The 21,245-nt window shown below is 42.5% G+C and overlaps 1 protein-coding gene across 2 annotated transcripts; it reads left to right on the top strand.

Annotated features, from left to right (window-relative positions):
- Positions 1-204: 204 nt before the first annotated feature.
- Positions 205-20,507, top strand: LOC138983742 (regulation of nuclear pre-mRNA domain-containing protein 2-like). Of its 2 annotated transcripts, XM_070357053.1 has the most exons (10): positions 205-590; positions 3,691-3,820; positions 4,436-4,536; positions 6,243-6,550; positions 7,217-7,343; positions 8,322-8,497; positions 11,688-11,847; positions 12,681-12,767; positions 15,326-15,397; positions 16,223-20,507. In XM_070357053.1, exons 1-10 carry the CDS (start codon positions 431-433, stop codon positions 17,947-17,949), a joined length of 3,048 nt encoding a protein of 1,015 aa, XP_070213154.1. In that variant the 5' UTR covers positions 205-430; the 3' UTR covers positions 17,950-20,507. The 2 variants fall into 2 exon arrangements, with proteins under 2 accessions (XP_070213154.1, XP_070213162.1); XM_070357061.1 differs by lacking the exon at positions 12,681-12,767.
- Positions 20,508-21,245: the final 738 nt, after the last annotated feature.

The following is a 21,245-nucleotide window of genomic DNA, read 5'->3' as shown; positions in this document are numbered from 1 at the left end:
GTCGTGGTGGGCTCTTGCACACATTTCGGTGACGTCACCATACGTCATCATTCTGCAACACAATTTTGGTCTGAAATACAAAAATGTTAAGCATTCTGTCTATTTTTGTTTTTAACATAATCTTAGATAAAATATCATAAACTGATAAAGATAAAGAGTTAGTTATAGTATTTTGAAAGTCTCACCATCACGAGTTGTCAAAAATGGCGACCAAGTCGGCAGTGATAGTGCGACTGCGCAACCAATAATTTTGGATTTACGTACAAACCTTGGCTTTCTGGACATGATTTGTGTTTGATGCACTTTCAGTACTGTGTGATGTATTAGTTTTAATCGTAAGCTTAACTTGGGAGACACTGTAAACACTGTTTGCATGAAAATTAGGTTGTGACTTTCTCAGCAGACTGCTTGTCGGCTTGGACCAAACAACATGGCGTCTGCAGGATTCAATGAAGAGAGCGTGGAGAAAAGATTTATGTCGGTTACAAACACGCAGGACAGTATTCAAGGCCTGTCTCTTTGGATATTACACCACAAAACCCACCATACACGCATCGTAGAGTTATGGTACAAGGCCATGAAGAGATCAGGTAAGCCCAAAATGCAGATGCGAGCACCGTCCTGTTTTCAGATCTGAACAGTGACAGAAGTAGAATATTGTTAAAATACAAAGTATTGATGATGGCAAACATGCTTATGGTACCTACAGACGTTGAAAATGTAATTGATGCACTTCTATTTAACTTGGAAGATGTGGGATGCCTAATGTTTGCCAAAAAATCAGTCTATCTGAGGCTTTTTTAGTCGGGCCATCTGAATCTGATTGGGATTTCTTCATGTGCAGCAGCAGGTCTTGTCTTGTATTTTTACTTGCTGTAATTAATTCTTGGGTCATATGTATGCGTATAATCTATGCGTATGCGTATTACTATTCATCACCATGCTGATGTTGGCTACCTATCACTACTATAATAATAGTAAGTCTTAGAGGATCCTACTTAAATGTAGTTTTCATGACCTTATTACGTTTCCTAAGACACATAGGCTATATTCACTGTCTGTATTACGATTTTTTAAATTGTTGATTGTGGGATCGGAGTTAAGGGGAGTTAAAACTTGCGTGTCAGTATATACCCGGCCTACCAACAAATTTGAATCATTTGTACCTTAGAAGCATTTGTTATAATGATTTTGAATGCTTTATGTGACTAAAAGTAAAACTTGTAAATGTAAACTAAAAGGCTTTATTGTTTTGTTTGTTTGTACTTGTATGCCTTTTGGATTATTGTCACGGCACAGAGTTTTTGCTAAGTCAAAATGCACGAATGCCACATGATTGTTGACTTGCAATAATGCAAGACGCCACCTAAAGTAAGGTCACCAATCTATTTTTAGAATGAGGAATTCCTTCCTATGCACTAGGAGCATTCACGTGTCGAGTTCGGCTATTCAGAGACTGAAAACGTAGAGAAATGGAGGCGAAAAAGATAAAAGAAGCAAGAAAGTGCCTGTCACGTAAAAGTTGAAAGTTTAGCCGGTACCTGTGATTGAGAAACATGGGTCAGTGCTACTTTGCGCTGAAACATTTTTTGTATTTCTTTGCTAATTTCAAACTTTCATCGGCGTCGGTTGCAAAATAAAATAATGAGGGGAGTGAATCTTGAAAATCAATCAATCAATCAATAGGAAGCTTATATAGCGCGTATTCCGTGGGTACAGTTCTAAGCGCTTGTCGAAGAGTTGTCAACACAGGACTAAGAAAGAAACTAACATCTACAGACGGACACGAACCCTATCACACACTAGCAAACCCTGATAAACATACAACAAACAACTGTTTAAACAACAATGTACACATCAATAGCTAGGTCCAAACAAAATAATATTAAGCACACTGAGGGCACCTCTCACAGAGCATAGCACAAGAATGTCTTTTGGGGCACAACACATCACGTCGAACATGAAAGTCACAGCCAGCTACGGGAAGAACTGAGTCTTCAATCTACTCTTGAACGCATCAAGAGAGGGGCTCTGGCGAAGCTCAAGCGGCAGGGAGTTCCAGACGAAGGGGCCCGCGGAGGTGAATGCACGCTGACCAGCAGATGCGAGTTTCGAGCGAGGGATGTGAAGGCGGAGTGGGTCAGCAGCAGAACGAAGGGGACGGTCGGAGGGCTGGGTGTACAGGTCCAGGGAGGATTGAAGGTACTCGGGAGCAGAGTCGTTGAGACACTTGTAGACCAGAGTGGACAGTTTGTAGGAGATTCGGGTGTTGACAAGGAGCCAGTGCAAGGAGCGAAGTAGGGGGGTGATGTGGTCTCGCTTCGTCTTCCTCAACGTCAGCCTGGCAGCAGCGTTCTGGACTCGTTGTAGGCCATGAATGGATGAGGCGGGGAGGCCAGCCAGAAGGGAGTTGCAGTAGTCCAGACGACTGAAGATGAGGGAGACAACCAGCTTGACACAGGCGTCATGGGTGAGGTAGCGATGGATGGAGGCGATGCGTCGTAGGTGGAAAAAGCAGGTCTTGATGATGAAGGAGATCTATGTGTGTCTGCATGGAGAGAGTGGAGTCGAGATAGACACCAAGACTCTTGACAGCAGGGGAGAATGGAACAGTCGCGTCATCCAGCTGGAGGTCGGTCACAGTGAGGGAAGCAATCTTCTGTCGTGTTCCAACGAGAAGGGCCTCCGTCTTCTCACTGTTCAGCTTCAACTTGTTCTCAGTCATCCAAAGCTTGTCTTTTTCATTCATAAACAAATCTGATGATAGCAAAAAACTTGTCGATAAGGCAAACAAACAAAAAATGTCTGTTTCCGGTAACCCGACCGACCCTATTTTTAAGCGCCGACCCTAAACTTTTTCTCTCACTTTTCCCACCCAAAAAAAAAACAAAAAAAAACCGGGGGGTAATCGGTAGATGAGACTTCACAATCGAAGAGACTTACCTCCCGTTTCCGTCGTCACGCGAAAAAACATGGCGGGCAATGACGCCGGGAATCCTTCTGAAAACGTAAGAAAAAGGTAAAAAAAAAAAAAGACCGACCGACTATTTTTTTCGGCGATGTAACCGGAAACAGACATTTTTTTCTTTTTGGCCTAACAATGGTGGAAAACAATAAAAGTGGCCATTTTGCTGTAGTCTGCGGGGTAAGTCTAAATTTAATCGCCAGTTTTGGCGGTACATGTATGCGTGTCGTCGCCGTTAGTGCATACCATGTACCTCGCGGTAGGAGGCACACTCCGTTTACACACCGACTACACCCCATCCATGCATATAACCCCAGGTACTGGTTAACTTGAAGTTTTAGAGTAGACATATAAAATGACTCATAATCCACATCAGGAGCATACCATTACCAAACAAGAAGAAACTGTGATGATACTTGTAACTTAGTAATGTAACTCCAGAATAGTTTTGAAGCTCTGTCAGTGATTGAGGCACAGAAGTTGGTGCTTCTAGTTCTACATCTGATGATCCAGCATAGAGATTTCCACATGTAGTGCGTCACGTGTATGCTATTTATTCACTGATGCGGCGTGACAACTTGGAACAAGATCAGTTGAACAGACAAGGCAGTGATGGGGGTTTGTCTTTCTGAATATAATGTATCATGTTGTTACGTGTATTGTTGTGTGCAGCACGCATGCCAGTCATGACGAAGATTAAGAACATAACTTTTTGTTACTTTCAGTCAAGCCATCACATCGTCTCACATTGTTCTACTTGTGCAATGATGTCGTTCAGACCTGCAAGCGTAAAAAGGCAAACATCTATCTTGACACCTTCAAGCCAATGGTCCAACAGGCTTCTGCTCTAGTCAGGTGAGACTGAGATAATGTGATTTGAGGAACTGCCGTTGTAAATTATGGGAAAATTAAACGAGTGAGCTGCTTTTGGTTGATTAAGTTAACTAAGTTAACTTAAAGGGGAATTGGATTCCATACTGGTGATTTTTCCATATGCCTGAAAAATATTTCCTCTTGAGGTCTGTTTAAGATAGAATCAAAGGTCCCATGGGGAAGTTTAGATGTAGGCTATGGAAGAAATGAGAAAATGTTCCTGTTTGAAAAGTAATTTGAGCACTTGTTTCCCCATTTTCTGTTTTGACCCCTTTATGGTTGATCCTATAATTCTGCCAGTATTCAGGAATTGCTGTGATAGTAAATTTGAGAAAGCCAGCGAAGATGTGAAATTTACTGTTAGGAGCCATAGCAAAAAGGAATTATGTTTTTCATAAACGAATAATATTATTATTAAATTGTAAACATTTGCTGTTATTAACTAGGGCTGTATTTTTCATCCGGTACAGAACATACAGCAGTAGTTGTATTTTAAAAACTAAAATTTATTATTATTCATTGATTCTTTTGTCTGAATTTCCATCCAACCGAGTGTACGCTATTTCCGGTTGGTAACATTTGTGTATGATGTTGCAGAGACGTTAGTATTAAGCCGAAGGTGGAGAGGATCTTCAACATCTGGGAGGAGAGGCAAGTGTTTGACAAGGACTTTGTCACGGATCTCAAGGCCGTTTTGGGTAAGTATGGTGATAAAGGCCTGGCGACGCTTGAGATTTTCATGCAGGGATCGCGTTTACCGGTAATTTCCGGTATTTTACCGGTTAAGATTCGCCAATACCGGAAAAAAAAGTGGATGTCGGTCAGACGTACCGATTGTTATTTGGTTTGACCGGTAAAAAAAAAGTAGTAATTACAAAAATCGTTTGTCAGTACGAGGGGGAGAGAGAGAGAGAGAGAGAGAGAGACAGAGAGAGAGAGAGAGAGAGAGAGAGAGAGAGACAGAGAGAGAGAGAGAGACTCAGACCTTTATTACAAAAGGAGAGAGAGAGAGAGAGAGAGAGAGAGAGAGAGAGAGAGAGAGAGAGAGATTTGGATGGCTTGTTGTGACAGCGCTACAATGTTGCGATTATGTCTCCATTGATGACACTTGATGTCAAGGTGTCAAACATGACGTCAAAAATAACAAGGAGGCGAGCTCCGAAATGTCTTTCAGTACGATTGTGCCAGATCTAAAGTATTTGCTAGCAGATTATTTGAGCAATGTAGGTGATCAGGGAGCGGAGAAATCTTTCTTGTCGCCGAGAAAAAGATCTACACACACAGACATCAGACATCATACTTTTCGCGCCATTTCTTTCGGTTCCCGGTCCATCGTAAAATCTTTCAGTTTATGAGAAACTGAAAGACAATAAGGGACGGCGTCTAACTATAGCCGACATAGCATACCGGGAAATCACGTACTCACACCAGCTTAGATCTTTGTCCACATACAGTTGATTATTGTGAGGCGAAAGTGAAACTGTAACAGTAAGTAACTAGTGAGTAAGTCTTCCAGTTGCGTGATTACTATTTGCTTTCCTATTTTATTTCGGAAGTCTCTCTCTCTCTCTCTCTCTCTCTCTCTCTCTCTCTCTCTCTCTCTCTCTCTCTCTCTCTCTCTCTCTCTCTCTCACAGCGGCTGCTGATGTGTCACTGTCAAGTTGTGCGACAGTTGCTTTGAGGGGGGGGGGGGGGGGGGGGGAGAGAAAAAACGTCCGCATATCACTGACATTGATTTAATGTATTGTAAGTCATTGTTTGTCTTTTACTGGTTGCCTTGGCAAGCTTACCGATTTTCGTGAGAGTCTTGTAGCCAGCTCATGACGTCATACCGGTTTGAAAAATACCTAGCGCGATCACTGTCATGTGGCAACTCTTGCTTTATGAATCTCTTATGCTGCGTCTTGAGCGTTGGCTTACGTTAAAATTGTAATGATAGCGCTTGTTTTATTTCTTATACATTCGACTCATGAGCCGAGTGCAATTTGACAAATAAGGGGTGACACCCACTTCTAGTACTCACTGCGGGCTCTAGCACCAGCAAGGCATTTGACTTCAAACAAGATGGCGCTCATCGGTTTTTCTCCCAATTTTGCTTATTTATTGACTTATCTAGAAGTGATGAGGCACTCTAGACCACATCATTTAAGTGTTTCTTCAAGAATAAGTACGCAAACACTGTATCATAGCTTTCTATTCACGACTTGTAGTAGGGTTTGGGACTTAAGGCATGATAGCCGTCATTTTTAGTCTCGGCGTTCCCGTTTGTTGGAATGAAAATCATTTTCAACAGATTTCCTATTTCATGCAATTTTCTGCAGCCTCAAGAGGCGCATAGATAGATCTCAGTCCTCATTCTTATGATGGTACAACTTGACATGAAACGTATACATTTTACTTTCAGACGGAAAACCAGCAAGTGATGGGGTGTTCAAGAAACCTCACAGTCGCAGCCACAGCCACAAATCAAAAGACAAAGCACGTGAGAAGGCCAAGGAGAGGGCTAAGGAAAAAGCAGAGAGAGCTAAGGAAGAGAGAGCCAAGGAGAAAGCAGAGAGAGCTAAGGAGAAAGCGTCAGCAGAGCTGAGCCCGGGTGGTGAGGAGTTTGAGGCTGTCCAGCCTGCTGATCCCACTCTGTTGACGGCAGAGAAAGAGAAAGAGAAAGCGGAGGATGTTGATGCTCCAAGTGAAGAGACACTGGCTGCGTTCAAGGTGAGTGGGAAACAGGGGGAGAACAGATTGTGAGGTTTCCGACATGTCCGACTTGACAAGTCGATCCTGCGAATTTCAAGAAGTAGGTTGTGAAGTTTCCGAGAGTTCACATACAAGACAAATAGATACTGTGTTGTGTGTTTTCTCTACTCTAGGAATCTTTTGCACAGTTAACTTATTTGACAAGAAGATACATGTACTGCGATTGTTGGGAAATGGTTTGCGAAATTTCTGACTGACACCTAATTGACAAGTAGATGCTGTGATTTTTCTGTGAGTAGATTTGGAAAACCTTTAGAAGTGACAAATTATTGTTGGTTTTAGTGTCAAAGAGACTTGCAAATCACAGAAGCTCTGCCAGCAAAGAAAACATTTTGGTTTTGCCTCTGTTGGTCTTCTTATTCGTCGTAGCTGAAGTCGTAGTTTTGTTTACGTGTGCTGCTTAGCCTTGTCCAAGCAATGATTTATTCACTGTGAGTTTAAGACTGTCATCAGAATGACCCTTTGCAGTGTTTTAGAAAATAACAAGCCTTTGACTGACGCTTTTAGTTTTAAAGGTTTAATTTATATTGTATAATTGCAGTAAATCATGCTGCTGAAAGAATGTTGCTTAGCTTGACTATCTTTGCTGAGGTCATTCAATGACCTACAAGCTCTCTGTTGCAGCCACCAGAAATGATCGAGAAGATTCGAACCTTTAAGCACCAGGCAGCAGAGGTGGACATCAAAGTGAGACAGCTGTCCCACCTCAAGCTGGACGCCTCCAGTATTGAGGCCATCAAGCAGCTCAAAGGTCGAGAAAACTTCATGCTTCATTGCATGTTGGCCATCTCAGGGTTTCATTTACTAGTGCGCCCTGCGCCATTGGCGCATTAAATCTGAAAATGTCCCATCACAATTTCCTTCAGTGCGTCAAAGGACGCATTGAGATTACGTACCACTGCGCCACCAAATGTACACTTGACATTGGATTACACACACACACACACACACAGATAACACGATATAGCGGCGAATTCTCAGATGGCACCATATTCATGATATTGTACCATTTTGCATCTTTGGTTAAAACACGTACAGGCCTCTTTGGCGCTTCTTGCCTTCGACTATGTCCCATCGGAACTTGGTTGAGGGGGACAAATGTCCCAAATGCAGGCATGGGAATTGTCCGCCGAAAGGCAAATTTCCGCCGAATTTTTTTTTGTTCCGCCGAAAAAGCCAAAGTGTTCGCCGAAAAAATAAATGGGGGAGGCAAAAATGGTTCTAAAAACTGAATTTAATGGCAAACTTGGAGCTTAGATGACACCAAATTGCACCATTTGGGTTCTTTGGAGAAAAAAAATTCTGGGGGGGCATGCCCCCGAACCCCCCTGCCATTACTTACAAACTTTCAGCCTTTTCTTTAAACTTTTTTCAATTCCCATGCCTGCAAATGTCCCATTGCCTTTTTCTCCCTGCCATCTAACCATAACCTTTTAACTGAGTAAAATGCGCCACAGATTGTTTGAGAAATGAACTTCTTACTGGAGTGAGAGTGCTGATTTTGTGTGTATGAGAAAGAAAGAGAGTGAGAGAGAGAGAGTGTTTAACTGTTATGTGCAGATCTTGAGTGTATTTGTGTATGTATGAGGAAGAGAGAGATTGGATGATTGTGTGTGTCCCAGAGATTGTATGATTGTGTGTGTCCCAGAGATTGTATGATTGTGTCTGTGTGTGCCTGCACACATAGATTTTTTATAACACATTTATTTTCTTATCAACGTATGTGCAGACCGTGCCCATGGCAACGAGTTCTCGACACAGTTTGAGGAGTCTTGCCTACGACTGGAAGATGCGGTAAAAGGGCTTGAGAAGAAGATCGGTGAGCAGAGAGATGTGCTTTCCCAGCTCACCACCAGTGAATACTTCTACGACCAGCAGTATCGTGAGGCCAAGATTGTTGCTAACGTGAGTACATAAACTTATCCACGTGTGTGTATATGTGCATTTCAGCAACAATATTTATGTCTCTCATCCGTCATTGATTAACTTTCAATGACACTTAACCTTTAGCACGCAATGGATGATGGATGATGATGAGTTTGAAACTTTCTTTTGAGTTGTGTCTTGACAACAAATCGTACGTGGAATCGGAACGATTTACTGAGGAAGATCTTCGCAATGAACTGTGTATCGCAGTGAAGTAAATGACAGTTTGGTGACGGTGACGAAACGGGATTTTCGAAAGTGCAGATGGATACAAACAGTGGTCCAGTTTCGTGAAATGGCAGGACCAGCGAACATTACCGATAATCTGACTGATGTTGGATACTTTCTTCTGTGTTTTTTTTGCGTAGCAAATGCTCAACTTGCTTGTCGAAGAGACACTGCGTAGAAACTGACTCAAAGTCAGCGCGAAGCAAGCCAGTGAGTGACAAGACGTAAAAAGTCTGCATGTTCGGAAATGGCGCCCTGTGGATCTAGTGGAGATCAAAGCTTTTCTCTGCTTGTTGTTGCTAACCGAACTAGTAAAGAAATCGTCCTATGACATGTACTGGTCCACACATCCAGGGACTGGGTGGCCGAGTGGTAAGGCACTTGCGCTCGGAAGCGAGAGGTTGCGAGTTCGACCCTAGCTCAGGGCGTTAGCAATTTTCTCCCCCCTTTCCTAACCTAGGTGGTGGGTTCAAGTGCTAGTCTTTCGGATGAGACGAAAAACCGAGGTCCCTTCGTGTACACTACATTGGGGTGTGCACGTTAAAGATCCCACGATTGACAAAAGGGTCTTTCCTGGCAAAATTGTATAGGCATAGATAAAAAATGTCTACCAAAATACCCGTGTGACTTGGAATAATAGGCTGTGAAAAGTAGGATATGCGCCGAAATGGCTGCGATCTGCTGGCCGATGTGAATGCGTGATGTATTGTGTAAAAAATTCCATCTCACACGGCTTAAATAAATCGCATAAATAAAAAATATAAAAAATAAAAAAATTAGTAAATCCCTGCGCTTAGAACTGTACCCACGGAATAAGCGCGATATAAGCCTCATATTGATTGATTGATTGATTATTTAGATACCAGGATTCAGAAGTTGGATGGTCAACTACATGATTACCTGTTCAAAGGACTCGTTTCACCAGGCATAGACTGGTTAGTTTCACAAAATTCCTTGGACTAGCCAACACAACCCCTTTTCATTTTTTTTATTATTTGTATTTATAAATAAATGATGCATGCAAACAAAAATATTTTAATGTTGAATATAACCCCATCACAACCACAAAGTTTCATGCTTATTAGTGCATTTTCAAAGAAGTTGTAAGTGTTGAAAGTTAGTGGGGGTTATTCTTATGCTAGGTAAGCAAAATAATGTGGCTGCAGGGGAAGTAATGCTGGCTGGAATCTGGGGTGCTAAAGGTTAAAAGGGACCCGTTGATTTTATGACAAATTAATTGAATGACCTGTTGAATTCTGATTCTGACTTCACTCCTGCAGCAATCAGACCTGTTTACCAATACGATTTGGGCGTATTTTGTACGCCAAATTATTATCAGTACGCAAATACGCGACACACGCACAAAATACGCATAAGAAAAAGTCTAGAATACGTTTTACGGTCTTGGTGTGCTGATTACGGGATGGTACAACTGATACCGGTTTCTGTCGAAGGGAGATAACCATGACAGCGAGTCTTCAGCTGTGGAAACCTTGTTCAGTTGTTGGCACGTGCGATCGTCTGGACAATCGTGGAAAAATGAAGCGGTAAAATGTGCCAGTTTCGGATGACTGTACCAAGTCTAAACAGCAGAAGCACCAGATTTTCTTGGAGAAATATAAGAAAGAGCCAGGAATTGTGGAGTCTACTATGGGAAAAAGTCATGCACACTGCAAGTATTGTAAATCAGATTTCTCCGTTGCCCATGCTGGGAAATATGAGTTTATGACATCAAACGACACTGCAGTTCCAAAACTCACAAGGACAAGGTTGCTGCAAAGAAATCCACAAAGCTGCCAAGGAATTATGAAGTTCATTCCCGCAAAGCAAATCCTGCCAGAAGAAAAGGCTGTAGTCCGTGCTGAAGCAATGTTTTCTGAGATGATTGTAAAAAGGAACTTGCCACTGTCAACCGCAGATGTTATTTCACGAACTTCATCTTTTCATTATCAATCTGCTTGGAAGACACTGGTTATAATGTTATAAACTGACAGGTAATTAAAATTGTTTTATCCCTGTTGTATCGGAAGGAGTTAAATTCTGAAGATGTTCACAAGACATGCTATTCTTACACAAACACGTTTGCACCCACGCGTACGTTTTCCCTAGCCCATATGGCTTTGCTTGCAAAGTACAACTTTTTGAAAAATACACTCAACTTTTTGAAAAAGTACTCTTGCCTCAGGTTTAGGGTAAACAGGTCTGAGCAATACTCAATTGCTGAAAGAAATGTGGAGGTTACAATGTTTCTTTAAAAAAAAAAATTTGAGTACAGCAGTTATTCGTATGAATTACAAGCTTTTTTCAAAAGCTGCAAAAACAGAGCTGGCTCAATGATTGGCCAGCATGATCAGTTTGTAATAATGATAAATTAATAATAAGAATACATTGATATTTTGCTTCCCTTATGACACAAAGCGCTTGTAAAGCGCAACTACACTATCCGTCACCATTTTCAAGCGATTCAGCAGAGTTAGCGCCCCAGACAGTTAGGCGGAAGTGCACGCTCAGTTGACCGGCCTTAACCTGCCATCGTGATGAACGACAAACTTTGATGTGTATGTTATGCTGTGTGCGCTTACTATGACACCCTTTTCTTTCGAAAATATGCACATTGGAGCCACGATTAGCTGCAGATTGTTGTTGCGGCAATAATCGGTGGCCTGCGGTGTTCACTGACAACGTGTTTTTGGTGGATGTAAAAGGTGGGTTTGGCTTGTGATCAGTGACTTTAGAAAAACACGCCTGCTTTAGCGACCACTGCTAGCAATCGGCAGTGAAGCATTAACATACACATGAGAGTTACTTGCTCGCAGTTAAAACACGGCTAGTTGAGCGTGCACTTCCGCCTCACTGTCTGGGGCGCTAACTCTACCACTCCACTTGAAAATCCTGACATCATCTACTGTTCTGCATTATGATTGGTGTGTAAACGTTGCAGGCTTACAAAAACTACGGGTCCCGCATCAACACGATGAAGAGGAAGGTAGATGATCTGGTTCGCTCGCTGCCCAGTTCCCCCTCAAGGGAGGCCCCGTCACCTGGCAACACGCCTCCGCTGGAGAACACTGACAATCACCTCCCAATGGGTGTGGGGGAAGGTTGGTTTGGTTCTGTCATCTTGATCTTTGTGGGTAATCGTACAAAAGCTAAAACGTGGTATTTCCTGTTTAACCATGTCCAAGCAATGATTTATTTCGTAAGTGCAACATAAGGATGAATTCCCAGCCTTGGGTAATACCATTTTCTGCAGTCTGGGATCTCTATTTTGGAGGGAGTGGTTTGGCGGTTGGTGACTTACTGCAGATACACAATCAGGGAAGATGTGTGCTACTGTTGTATTAAAGCAAAGAGAAGGGAGGACCCGGTCCCTAGCCCATTTCAGGTCTCCTCTAGCAGCCGGCAGCCAGCTGTCTACATCCCCCCCCCCCCCCCCCTCCCCTCGCATTTTTATTTTTTATTTTCATACAAAGCTGGGTTTTCCCATGTAACATGCCCCTAATGGCTTTGCGGTGAGGGCGTAAAACTTACATTTTCTCTTGGGTTGGCAGGATGGAAAAACAAGCCAGGTACTGTTGGGTTTTGTTTTTAGTATGTTTGGGCATGGCAGATCTATAGGTTGGAAGTGTTTCATGTTGAATGTCATACATGAAGTAAATGACCATTGCTTTTAGGATGAAACTAGGAAGCTTCTTGACAACTTTTCAGAGGGAGATAGAACTGTGATTCAATTTTGACAAGGTGTCAGAAGTGTTGTTTGAATGATTATCGTTTCCTTACACTCACCTTTACCCTTTTGAAGATTTCTCTTACCAGTATTTTCCCTTAATTGCAGCTGTTATATCTCTGGTCTTCTCATGTCAGTGTATAGAAGAAGGCAAAGAGAGGAAGGTAGAGATAGGATATTGAGTTGCGTGGTGGTTGTGTGTTCCAGTGAATACTCGCGGTCGAGTAGCGCTCACCACCACCACCTGCTCGATTTTAAAGCCCATTTCCAGCGTAACGGAGCTCATTTTCGGAGGTAGAGCCCTCTCTGCTCACTTGCTCGACTGCTCGCTCGTTTGCTGTGCTCAGTGTACAGCTTTTTGTTGTAACAAGCATTATGTATTCAGTTTTCTTTGAGCTGTTATTTTTGTTGTAATTACACCAAATAATGCCTATTATTAAAAGAAGAATGTTTTATAATAACTAAATCATGTGCAAGTAGTGTATTTCATACTCATACTGTCCCACACTTGCCTGAATGTTGAGACCCCATCTGTGAACATATTTTTACACTACTACTGCCAGGGCTCATTATGCACTTGATGCCAGGGCTCATTATGCACTTGATGCTAGGGCTCATTATGCACTTGATGCCAGGGCTCATTATGCACTTGATGCCAGGGCTCATTATGCACTTGATGCCAGGGCTCATTATGCACTTGATCATAAAAAGAAGGCGACTGAGTAGGAGTGAGAAAGATAATTTCTGACATTTGTCAATTTGTCTCGTCTAGATGAAAAATCTCCTGCCACGTGTTTGGCTGCTCCTTCAAGAGGAAACTTTGAAGGCCTGAGGGCAGTCAGTTTTGCATGGTGGAGGTCGGGGATTAATTGAGGGTTTTAGGGTGGGACAAAGTCATTGAATCCCCTTGAATGTGTTACCACTTATTCCTTGGGGACCTGTTCAGTTGTGTTTGAAGCATGCGGGGCATTGACTGCACATTAATTAGGAAATGTTTACTGTGGTTTAATTATGCATAATTGTTAAATCAGATGCAAGACCTTCTCTTGCTGCTGCCCTCTGCTGCTTAGCATAGCAGTCAATTAGTGCAGGGACAAAACAAAAATCTGATGTCCGAGTAGGGATTACATATGCATAGAGTTGCTCCCCTTGTTTAGCACTCTTATTGCAAGGCATAAGCTGGATTTCATGACTTTTCCAGCAGTCGAAAAAAAAATTGGGTTTGGAGCGTCTCGTCATCTTGTACTTCCTTACTGCTTTATACGAAATTGTTTTTTTCTTTTTTGTTCTTTTTACTTTGTAACTCAATCCTCCCCCCATCCTACTTTTACCTGTTCTAGAATACTGGTTTGTCTTCTAAACCCTGTGAAGTTTTATTCTGTTGCTGCCGTGTATTGTAGTGAACTTGTATGGTTCACATCAAATAAGGAGCAGGATGTAGTACAGTTGTGAAATGTGTTGCATGCTGAAGATGCTATCCTGTCCATGCCATATTTTTTTGTGTCTAAGATTTGCATGCAGTCTGTGTCATTTTTACTTCAAAATATTTTTCTTTCTGTTCTTTTATTTTTATTTTTTTGTATTGAAACATTGATCAAACTTATTTTATTTTATTTTGTTCTGGTAATTCTCACCTGCAGTCTCTTGTTCCTATAGTGATCAAACTGTTAAGTGTCCGGGGTTGAAGGAAGAGGTGTACTTGGTTTGTCATGTTTTTGGTGATGATATACAGTACTTCATTTGTAGCAAATTTTATATGATGCCATTTGTGTTTTTTGGGGGGTGTTTTTATGTCCTGCAAAAAAAAAAAGAAAAACAAGTCGCGTAAGGCGAAAATACAATATTTAGTCAAGTAGCTGTCGAACTCACAGAATGAAACTGAACGCAATGCCATTTTTCAGCAAGACCGTATACTCGTAGCATCGTCAGTCCACCGCTCATGGCAAAGGCAGTGAAATTGACAAGAAGAGCGGGGTAGTAGTTGCGCTAAGAAGGATAGCACGTTTTTCTGTACCTCTCTTTGTTTTAACTTTCTGAGCGTGTTTTTAATCCAAACATATCATATCTATATGTTTTTGGAATCAGGAACCGACAAGGAATAAGATGAAAGTGTTTTTAAATTGATTTCAAAAATTTAATTTTGATGATAATTTTTATATATTTAATTTTCAGAGCTTGTTTTTAATCCGAATATAACATATTTATATGTTTTTGGAATCAGCAAATGATGGTGAATAAGATAAACGTAAATTTGGATCGTTTTATAAATTTTTTTTTTTTTTTACAATTTTCAGATTTTTAATGACCAAAGTCATTAATTAATTTTTAAGCCACCAAGCTGAAATGCAATACCAAAGTCCGGGCTTCGTCGAAGATTACTTGACCAAAATTTCAACCAATTTGGTTGAAAAATGAGGGCGTGACAGTGCCGCCTCAACTTTCACGAAAAGCCGGATATGACGTCATCAAAGACATTTATCAAAAAAATGAAAAAAACATATGGGGATTTCATACCCAGGAACTCTCATGTCAAATTTCATAAAGATCGGTCCAGTAGTTTAGTCTGAATCGCTCTACACACACACACAGACAGACACACACACACACACACACATACACCACGACCCTCGTCTCGATTCCCCCCTCTACGTTAAAATATTTAGTCAAAACTTGACTAAATATAAAAAGGATGGGTTGAATTTCGATATGATAGATGTTTGTGGCCGTTTCCTGTAGTTGTTTGTAAGGACTAGCAATCGTTTTCTCTAGTTACAGCAATGTTGATCAAAGAGGTGAGATTAGCTGTGCTCTCATCTAGACAAAACTTTAATGATGAATTGTTTACCTTCCAGATGATGACATGCCCTCTCCCCCTGACGAGGCGCCTTCACCTGGGTCTTCCCCTGGGGACACAGTCATGAAAGGTAAGGTAGCTTGGCTCTCCTACTTCCATTTTTCTTATCACTTTTGCAGACCTGTATGTTGTGGTAGCCGTTTCTTAGTAGCATTGGCAACAAGGCAGTCTGTCAATGAGTTGAGGCTCCAAAACAGCACTGGTGTTGGTTCCCTTGGTTATCAGTGTCACTCCGGTTTTTTGTGCTTTGGTAGAATTTCCCAATTAAAGGCATATGTACGCGCTCCCGTGTTTACAAAGTGTAGTTTGCCCATAATCGATGTCAAACGCACCATAAGACCATATAATGACGATATGTCACCATGCGCGGACCATAATACATGCATTACAGCTTGTTCTAGCCTCTGAAAAAGTGAGGATGTCAACTAAGCCGCGGTGTTAGCTCCCTTGCATCAACGTTACATGTGTTGCCAAATCTATAAATAGGACGATCCAGATCAAAATGAAAATTAACATATCTCAACATTGAAGGGGTCCTAGACCACAATATTTTGCAGGGAACTTAATTTAGCATGTCTCCAGCTGTTGGTAAAGCAATTAGCGTGTATAGTCATCGAGTACATATGCCTTTAAGGTTACTAGTTGAGGAGGGATTCTGTCACACTATCAGACAGATCTCATCAATCAGTTTTAAACTTTGAGTTCGAAAGAAGATTTTGGGGTAAAAGCAACAACAAACATTTGCACCCTTTTTGTTTCTTCTGCGTGCAGTTATTGTGAATGCTTTGACAACGGTCATACTGACTGATAAAACTAATGGATCGATCTACCGATCACCTTGAGGTGTGTGTCTCAAGACTGTATTGTAATTTCCTGGCTTTTGCTACCCCTGCAGGTGGCAGCAGCAGTTTGGAGAATCGCCTGGCCAGCTTCATATCGCCACTGCAGGCTGGCAGCGGCTCAGGGAGTGTGGTGGAAGAACGCCCCATCCCTGTCTACGTCCCTCAGCCCCTCAACAGCAACGGTAACACATCCTCTCGTCGTCCTTCCGCTAATAAGACTCTGACAGAACCAGATGTGCCCTTTCCGGAGGAGGAGGAAGGAGGGGGTACCCCTCTGACTGACGAGCAGCCTTCCACCCCCGTGATGGATGAGGAACCAGGGGACTCTCCCTCCCCTCCCCCACCACCCCCTCCCCCGCCGGAAAAAAAGAAGAAGAAGGAGAACCCCATAGACTTTCTGTCGCGGCTGATCTCGCAGACTCAGAAGACGAAGCCGGTGGGAGCCAGCACCAGCAACTCTTTCCTGGAGAGCTTCAGCCTCCTCACCAGCAAGGTGAAGGAGAGCATCAATCTGAAGAACAGTTCTGACGACGACGACGACGATTCAAATGCTGGGGACAGTCCGGGGCCCAAGTCTTGGAAGGCCTGGAAAGCGGAGAAAGCCGCCAAGGAAGACGTCAGCATAGAGCCCTCTGGCATTCCCATGGGTATACCCCCTCCCCCCATTTCTAACTTTGCCCTCCCCCCTCCACCTCCCCCGACCTCCCTCGCCCCTCCCATCGTGCCCCCAATGGGGGTTCCCCCGGTGATGGCCATGCCTGTGCCTCCCCCCGTCTCCTCCAGCCCTTTCTTCCAGCTCACCTCCCCAGGCCAGAAAGAGAACTGGCCGGAAGTGGACGACAGGATGGGGGATGGGGGAGACTCTCTCCCTTCGCCCAACATGGTGTACCCTCCTATGCAGGACGATCTTTCCTCTTCCCCCTACCCTCCCATGAAATCTGTAGTGCAGGTGAAAAGCATTCTGCGTAAGCCTGGCAACTCTGTGCTCAAAGAACTGACGCCGAGCAGCGAGGATTCTTCATCGTCCAGTTCCATGCTGGCTCCTCCCCCTCCTCCCCCTCCTCCACCCCTACCCCGATCTACGTTACAATCCGTTATAGGGGACGGCAGCGCCATTTCAACCTTGGGATCTGGTTCAGACAGTGAGGCTCTGGAGTTCAGAGAAAAGCTGAAGCGTAAAACCTCTGTTGGAGGAATACCCTCCTCCTACACCCCTAACCCTATCCGCCCAAACCTCATGACCTTAACCCCCGGCGGCGAGATGGACATGGATCTGGACGACGAAGAAGAGGAGGAGGGGGAGGAGGAAGATGAAGATGAAACCCCTCGCATTCCAGTGTTGAGTAGCGTGGTGCGGCGTGTTGACCCAGTGGAACAGAAGATAGCGCGTGAGAAAGAGATGCACCAGCTGAGGGAGAGAGACTCTGATATACACGGTCGTGATCTGCATGAGCCCCCGTCCTCTGCTCCGCCGCCAAGAGGGGACACATTCCAGAGAGAGCGACGATACAGTCGTGAGAATCGTGACAATTATTACCCTCCATCCTCCTCCGCCTCCTCCTCAGGTTACGGCTACAGAGACAATCGATCCTACGGCTATGTGCCTGAGGAGCCTGACCCATACTACCAACCATACCCTCCTCGCAACTCTCAGCCAAACTTTTATGGGGAGGCGCAGTATAGCAACAACGGGAACTACTTCGGACCTACTCCCCCAAAACGACCATTCATCAAGCATGGAAACAATAGAGGGGGAAATCGTCAAAACTATCCGTACTAAGAGAGAGAGAGAGAGTGTGTGTGTGGTTCCGTGTGTGCATGGCGCATGTCTAAATGCATAAAGGAATAACTATTTTTTTGAGTGAATTGCATCAAGTTGAAGATGTGTGTTTTAGGCGCATGGGATTTGTGGATTTTTTGTTGGTCAGCTTTATGCTGAAGTTGTAATTAAAATCTTTTAAAGTTTGATTGCTTACAATTTTAAATAAGCTATCCTGCTTCAGTTGCTTTGAAATTTATCCAGATATTTTTAATTCTTTTTTGATAATTATTACTGAATATGAAAATGGAAAAATTCTGTTGTTCAATTCATGGCTTGTACAATTCAGTTGCAGTAAGCAAAAGCAGGGAACATTCATTTTGGAACATGTCTAAGTCATGGATGATGCGTTGTATTATCTTGATTCATGCACAATGATTCATGTAAAATTGATTGCACATGTGGAGCTTTTAGCGTTTGTAATATATACCCAATTTAAGCACCCTGGTTTCAAGTTTGATGGCAGCTTTGTCTAATTGAATGGATGATGTGTATGTGTGTGTGTGTAAATGTAAGTGCAGAAAGAACAGGAAGGGTTTGTGCATGCAAGATAGTCTGCTTTCAACATAATTGACTTCCTCTTACAGTTAGAACTTTACACAGGAAGGTTATCATTCTTCTTCTCAAAGCAGATGAGTACCTCAAATCGGATATTTGTTTGCCACCATTTGTTTCATGTTATGTGCTTAATGCTATCACCAAAACAAGATTTTGTCCTTTGATAAAAAAAAAACCCACCACACCACCCAACAGTACACACACACAACATCTACGTCTTCATCTGCAATTCAGAAAAGTGCTAACTGACCGACTTTTCAACTCCCTTTTTCCCTCCACTTGTGATTATCACATAATATTGTGGAGTAAGAGATTAATCCCATATCTATCCTGCATTAAATTCCTGTGAACTTGTGTTGAAGGTCATGTGTTGAGGTTGGATTGTTTGTCTTCCTTCTCTGAATAAGTGAGAGCGGCTGTAGTAGTCTTGTTAATGAAGGAGGTTAATCTGACTTGCGTTTGTTTAAACCATTGGTTTCATGCAAAATTTGTTACTCAACTACTGTTTTGTTTGTAAAATGGTATTAGGTTTGCCCTTTTTTTCTGTCAAGAACAGGGATTTTAATTTTAGCATGTGTTTGGAAGAAAGGCTGCGGGTAATCTGAAAATCAAGACCCCCCTTTTTTTGACTCGCATGCGAAGCAAAAGTGAGTCTATGTACTCACCCGAGTCGTCCGTCCGTCCGGCCATCCGGAAAACTTTAACGTTGAATATTTCTTGGACACTATTCAGTCTATCAGTACCAAATTTGGCAAGATGGTGTATGATGACAAGGCCCCAAAAAACATACATAGCATCTTGACCTTGCTTCAAGGTCAAGGTCGCAGGGGCCATAAATGTTGTCTAAAAAACAGCTATTTTTCACATTTTCCCCATTTTCTCTGAAGTTTTTGAGATTGAATACCTCACCTATATATGATATATAGGGCAAAGTAAGCCCCATCTTTTGATACCAGTTTGGTTTACCTTGCTTCAAGGTCAAGGTCACAGGAGCTCTTCAAAGTTGGATTGTATACATATTTTGAAGTGACCTTGACCCTGAACTATGGAAGATAACTGTTTCAAACTGAAAAATTATGTGGGGCACATGTTATGCTTTCATCATGAGACACATTTGGTCACATATGATCAAGGTCAAGGTCACTTTGACCCTTATGAAATGTGACCAAAATAAGGTAGTGAACCACTAAAAGTGACCATATCTCATGGTAGAAAGAGCCAATAAGCACCATTGTACTTCCTATGTCTTGAATTAACAGCTTTGTGTTGCATGACCTTGGATGACCTTGACCTTGGGTCAAGGTCACATGTATTTTGGTAGGAAAAATGTGTAAAGCAGTTCTTAGTGTATGATGTCATTGCTAGGTTTAGTTATTTGATCTTGACCCTGAAGGTCATGGTCATGTAAAGGTCAAGGTCAAGCATGTGAGTCGTATGGGCTTTGCCCTTCTTGTTTAGATTGTGTATAATGTTCTGCTTGATGTAAGTAAAAAATATCGTTTGCCTTTTTCATAATATTGTTGTTTAATTTCTCTTCATGTAGGGATAGTTTTCTGATCATTTTCCGATGTTGCATATGCAGAATATGTGAAGAGTTTGTATGAGGTAGGATCAGAACAGTCAAAGTATGGCAGCAAAAGTGGTTCAAAACTGAACAATTCAGGATGTATGTAAAGTTGTCGTGTGTGCCCGGTTACTGCTTTATGACTGACGATTTATATTGAAGTCAATCTGAGGCATACGCATTGAAAGAACTGTTTACCAGTGGGTCTGTTCCTATGATGCAGTCTCTGAATGTGATGTACATGCTGAAACTGTGAAAGCAGCTCTAAAGAGTTGTGTAATTGTTGGCGGCACTGCACGGTACAGAAAGAATGCCTGTTGCATCTCTGTTGCTGTACATTTGGCTTGCATCAGTCTCCGAGGGGAAACTATTACCGAATAAAGTTAATTTGTTGCTGGATGGTGATTACATTTCTGGAGAGTAGTGTTGGTTTCTGCCTAGTATGATTGCAAGTCAGATGGTGTGGTACAGTAGAACCCCTTTTTTTGACCTCCCAACATCTGAGAAAACCAGTCTTACAATTGAAGGAGTTTTGAAATGGAGGTACATTTACAGAGGTTATAAACAAAACAAATCTGAGAATTTAGGGTTTTAGGAGGGGGGGGGGGGGGGGGGGAGTGTAAAATCAGGGGGAAAAGAGGGGTTCCATTGTACTCGTGTTATACAGGATTTAATGCATTGATAATTGCTTCAGAGATCTGACTCGCACAGTGAAGTGTGGTACATGTAGTTGCAGTGTACCGTACAGAAAGGTGACTGATGAAAAATGAATACTGCACCATAGCAAGCTCTGCTGTGGTAGCCAGTCATATGCTGCACTGTACTAAAAAGTTATTGGACACGGACTATGAACATACATGGCTTCTTTTCACTATCAAGCCAGTTCTTCATTCTCTTGTATCCCGCAGTGGGGCACTGCGGTTATGAAATTAAAGGCCCCTCCTGTTTTTGGAACCGCAGGAGCTTTCTAGTTTGCTGTTAGGTAGATTTTTGGTTCCTCTTTCCTGTCATGCTCTCTTTTTCTTCATGAATTCTTTTCTTTTTTCTGCCTTCTTGCTCATTCACCTGTATTTTTTCCAAAAAATCTCTTCTCTTGCCGCTTGTCTCGCGATTCATGTATAGTTTAATCTGTTAG

This window comes from Littorina saxatilis, linkage group LG1 (assembly GCF_037325665.1).
Source record: "Littorina saxatilis isolate snail1 linkage group LG1, US_GU_Lsax_2.0, whole genome shotgun sequence".
In the NCBI taxonomy this organism is placed as follows: Eukaryota; Metazoa; Mollusca; class Gastropoda; order Littorinimorpha; family Littorinidae; genus Littorina; species Littorina saxatilis.
The sequence above is the reverse complement of the archived record's forward strand: the minus strand, read 5'-3'. Positions and strand labels throughout refer to the sequence as shown.

Coding starts and splice junctions, on each gene's coding strand:
- LOC138983742 (XM_070357053.1), top strand. CDS start 431: ATGGCGTCTGCAGGATTCAATGAAGAGAGCGTGGAGAAAAGATTTATG. Junction 11,848..12,680: donor CCCAATGGGTGTGGGGGAAG/GTTGGTTTGGTT, acceptor TGTGTGTTCCAG/TGAATACTCGCGGTCGAGTA. Junction 12,768..15,325: donor AACGGAGCTCATTTTCGGAG/GTAGAGCCCTCT, acceptor TTTACCTTCCAG/ATGATGACATGCCCTCTCCC.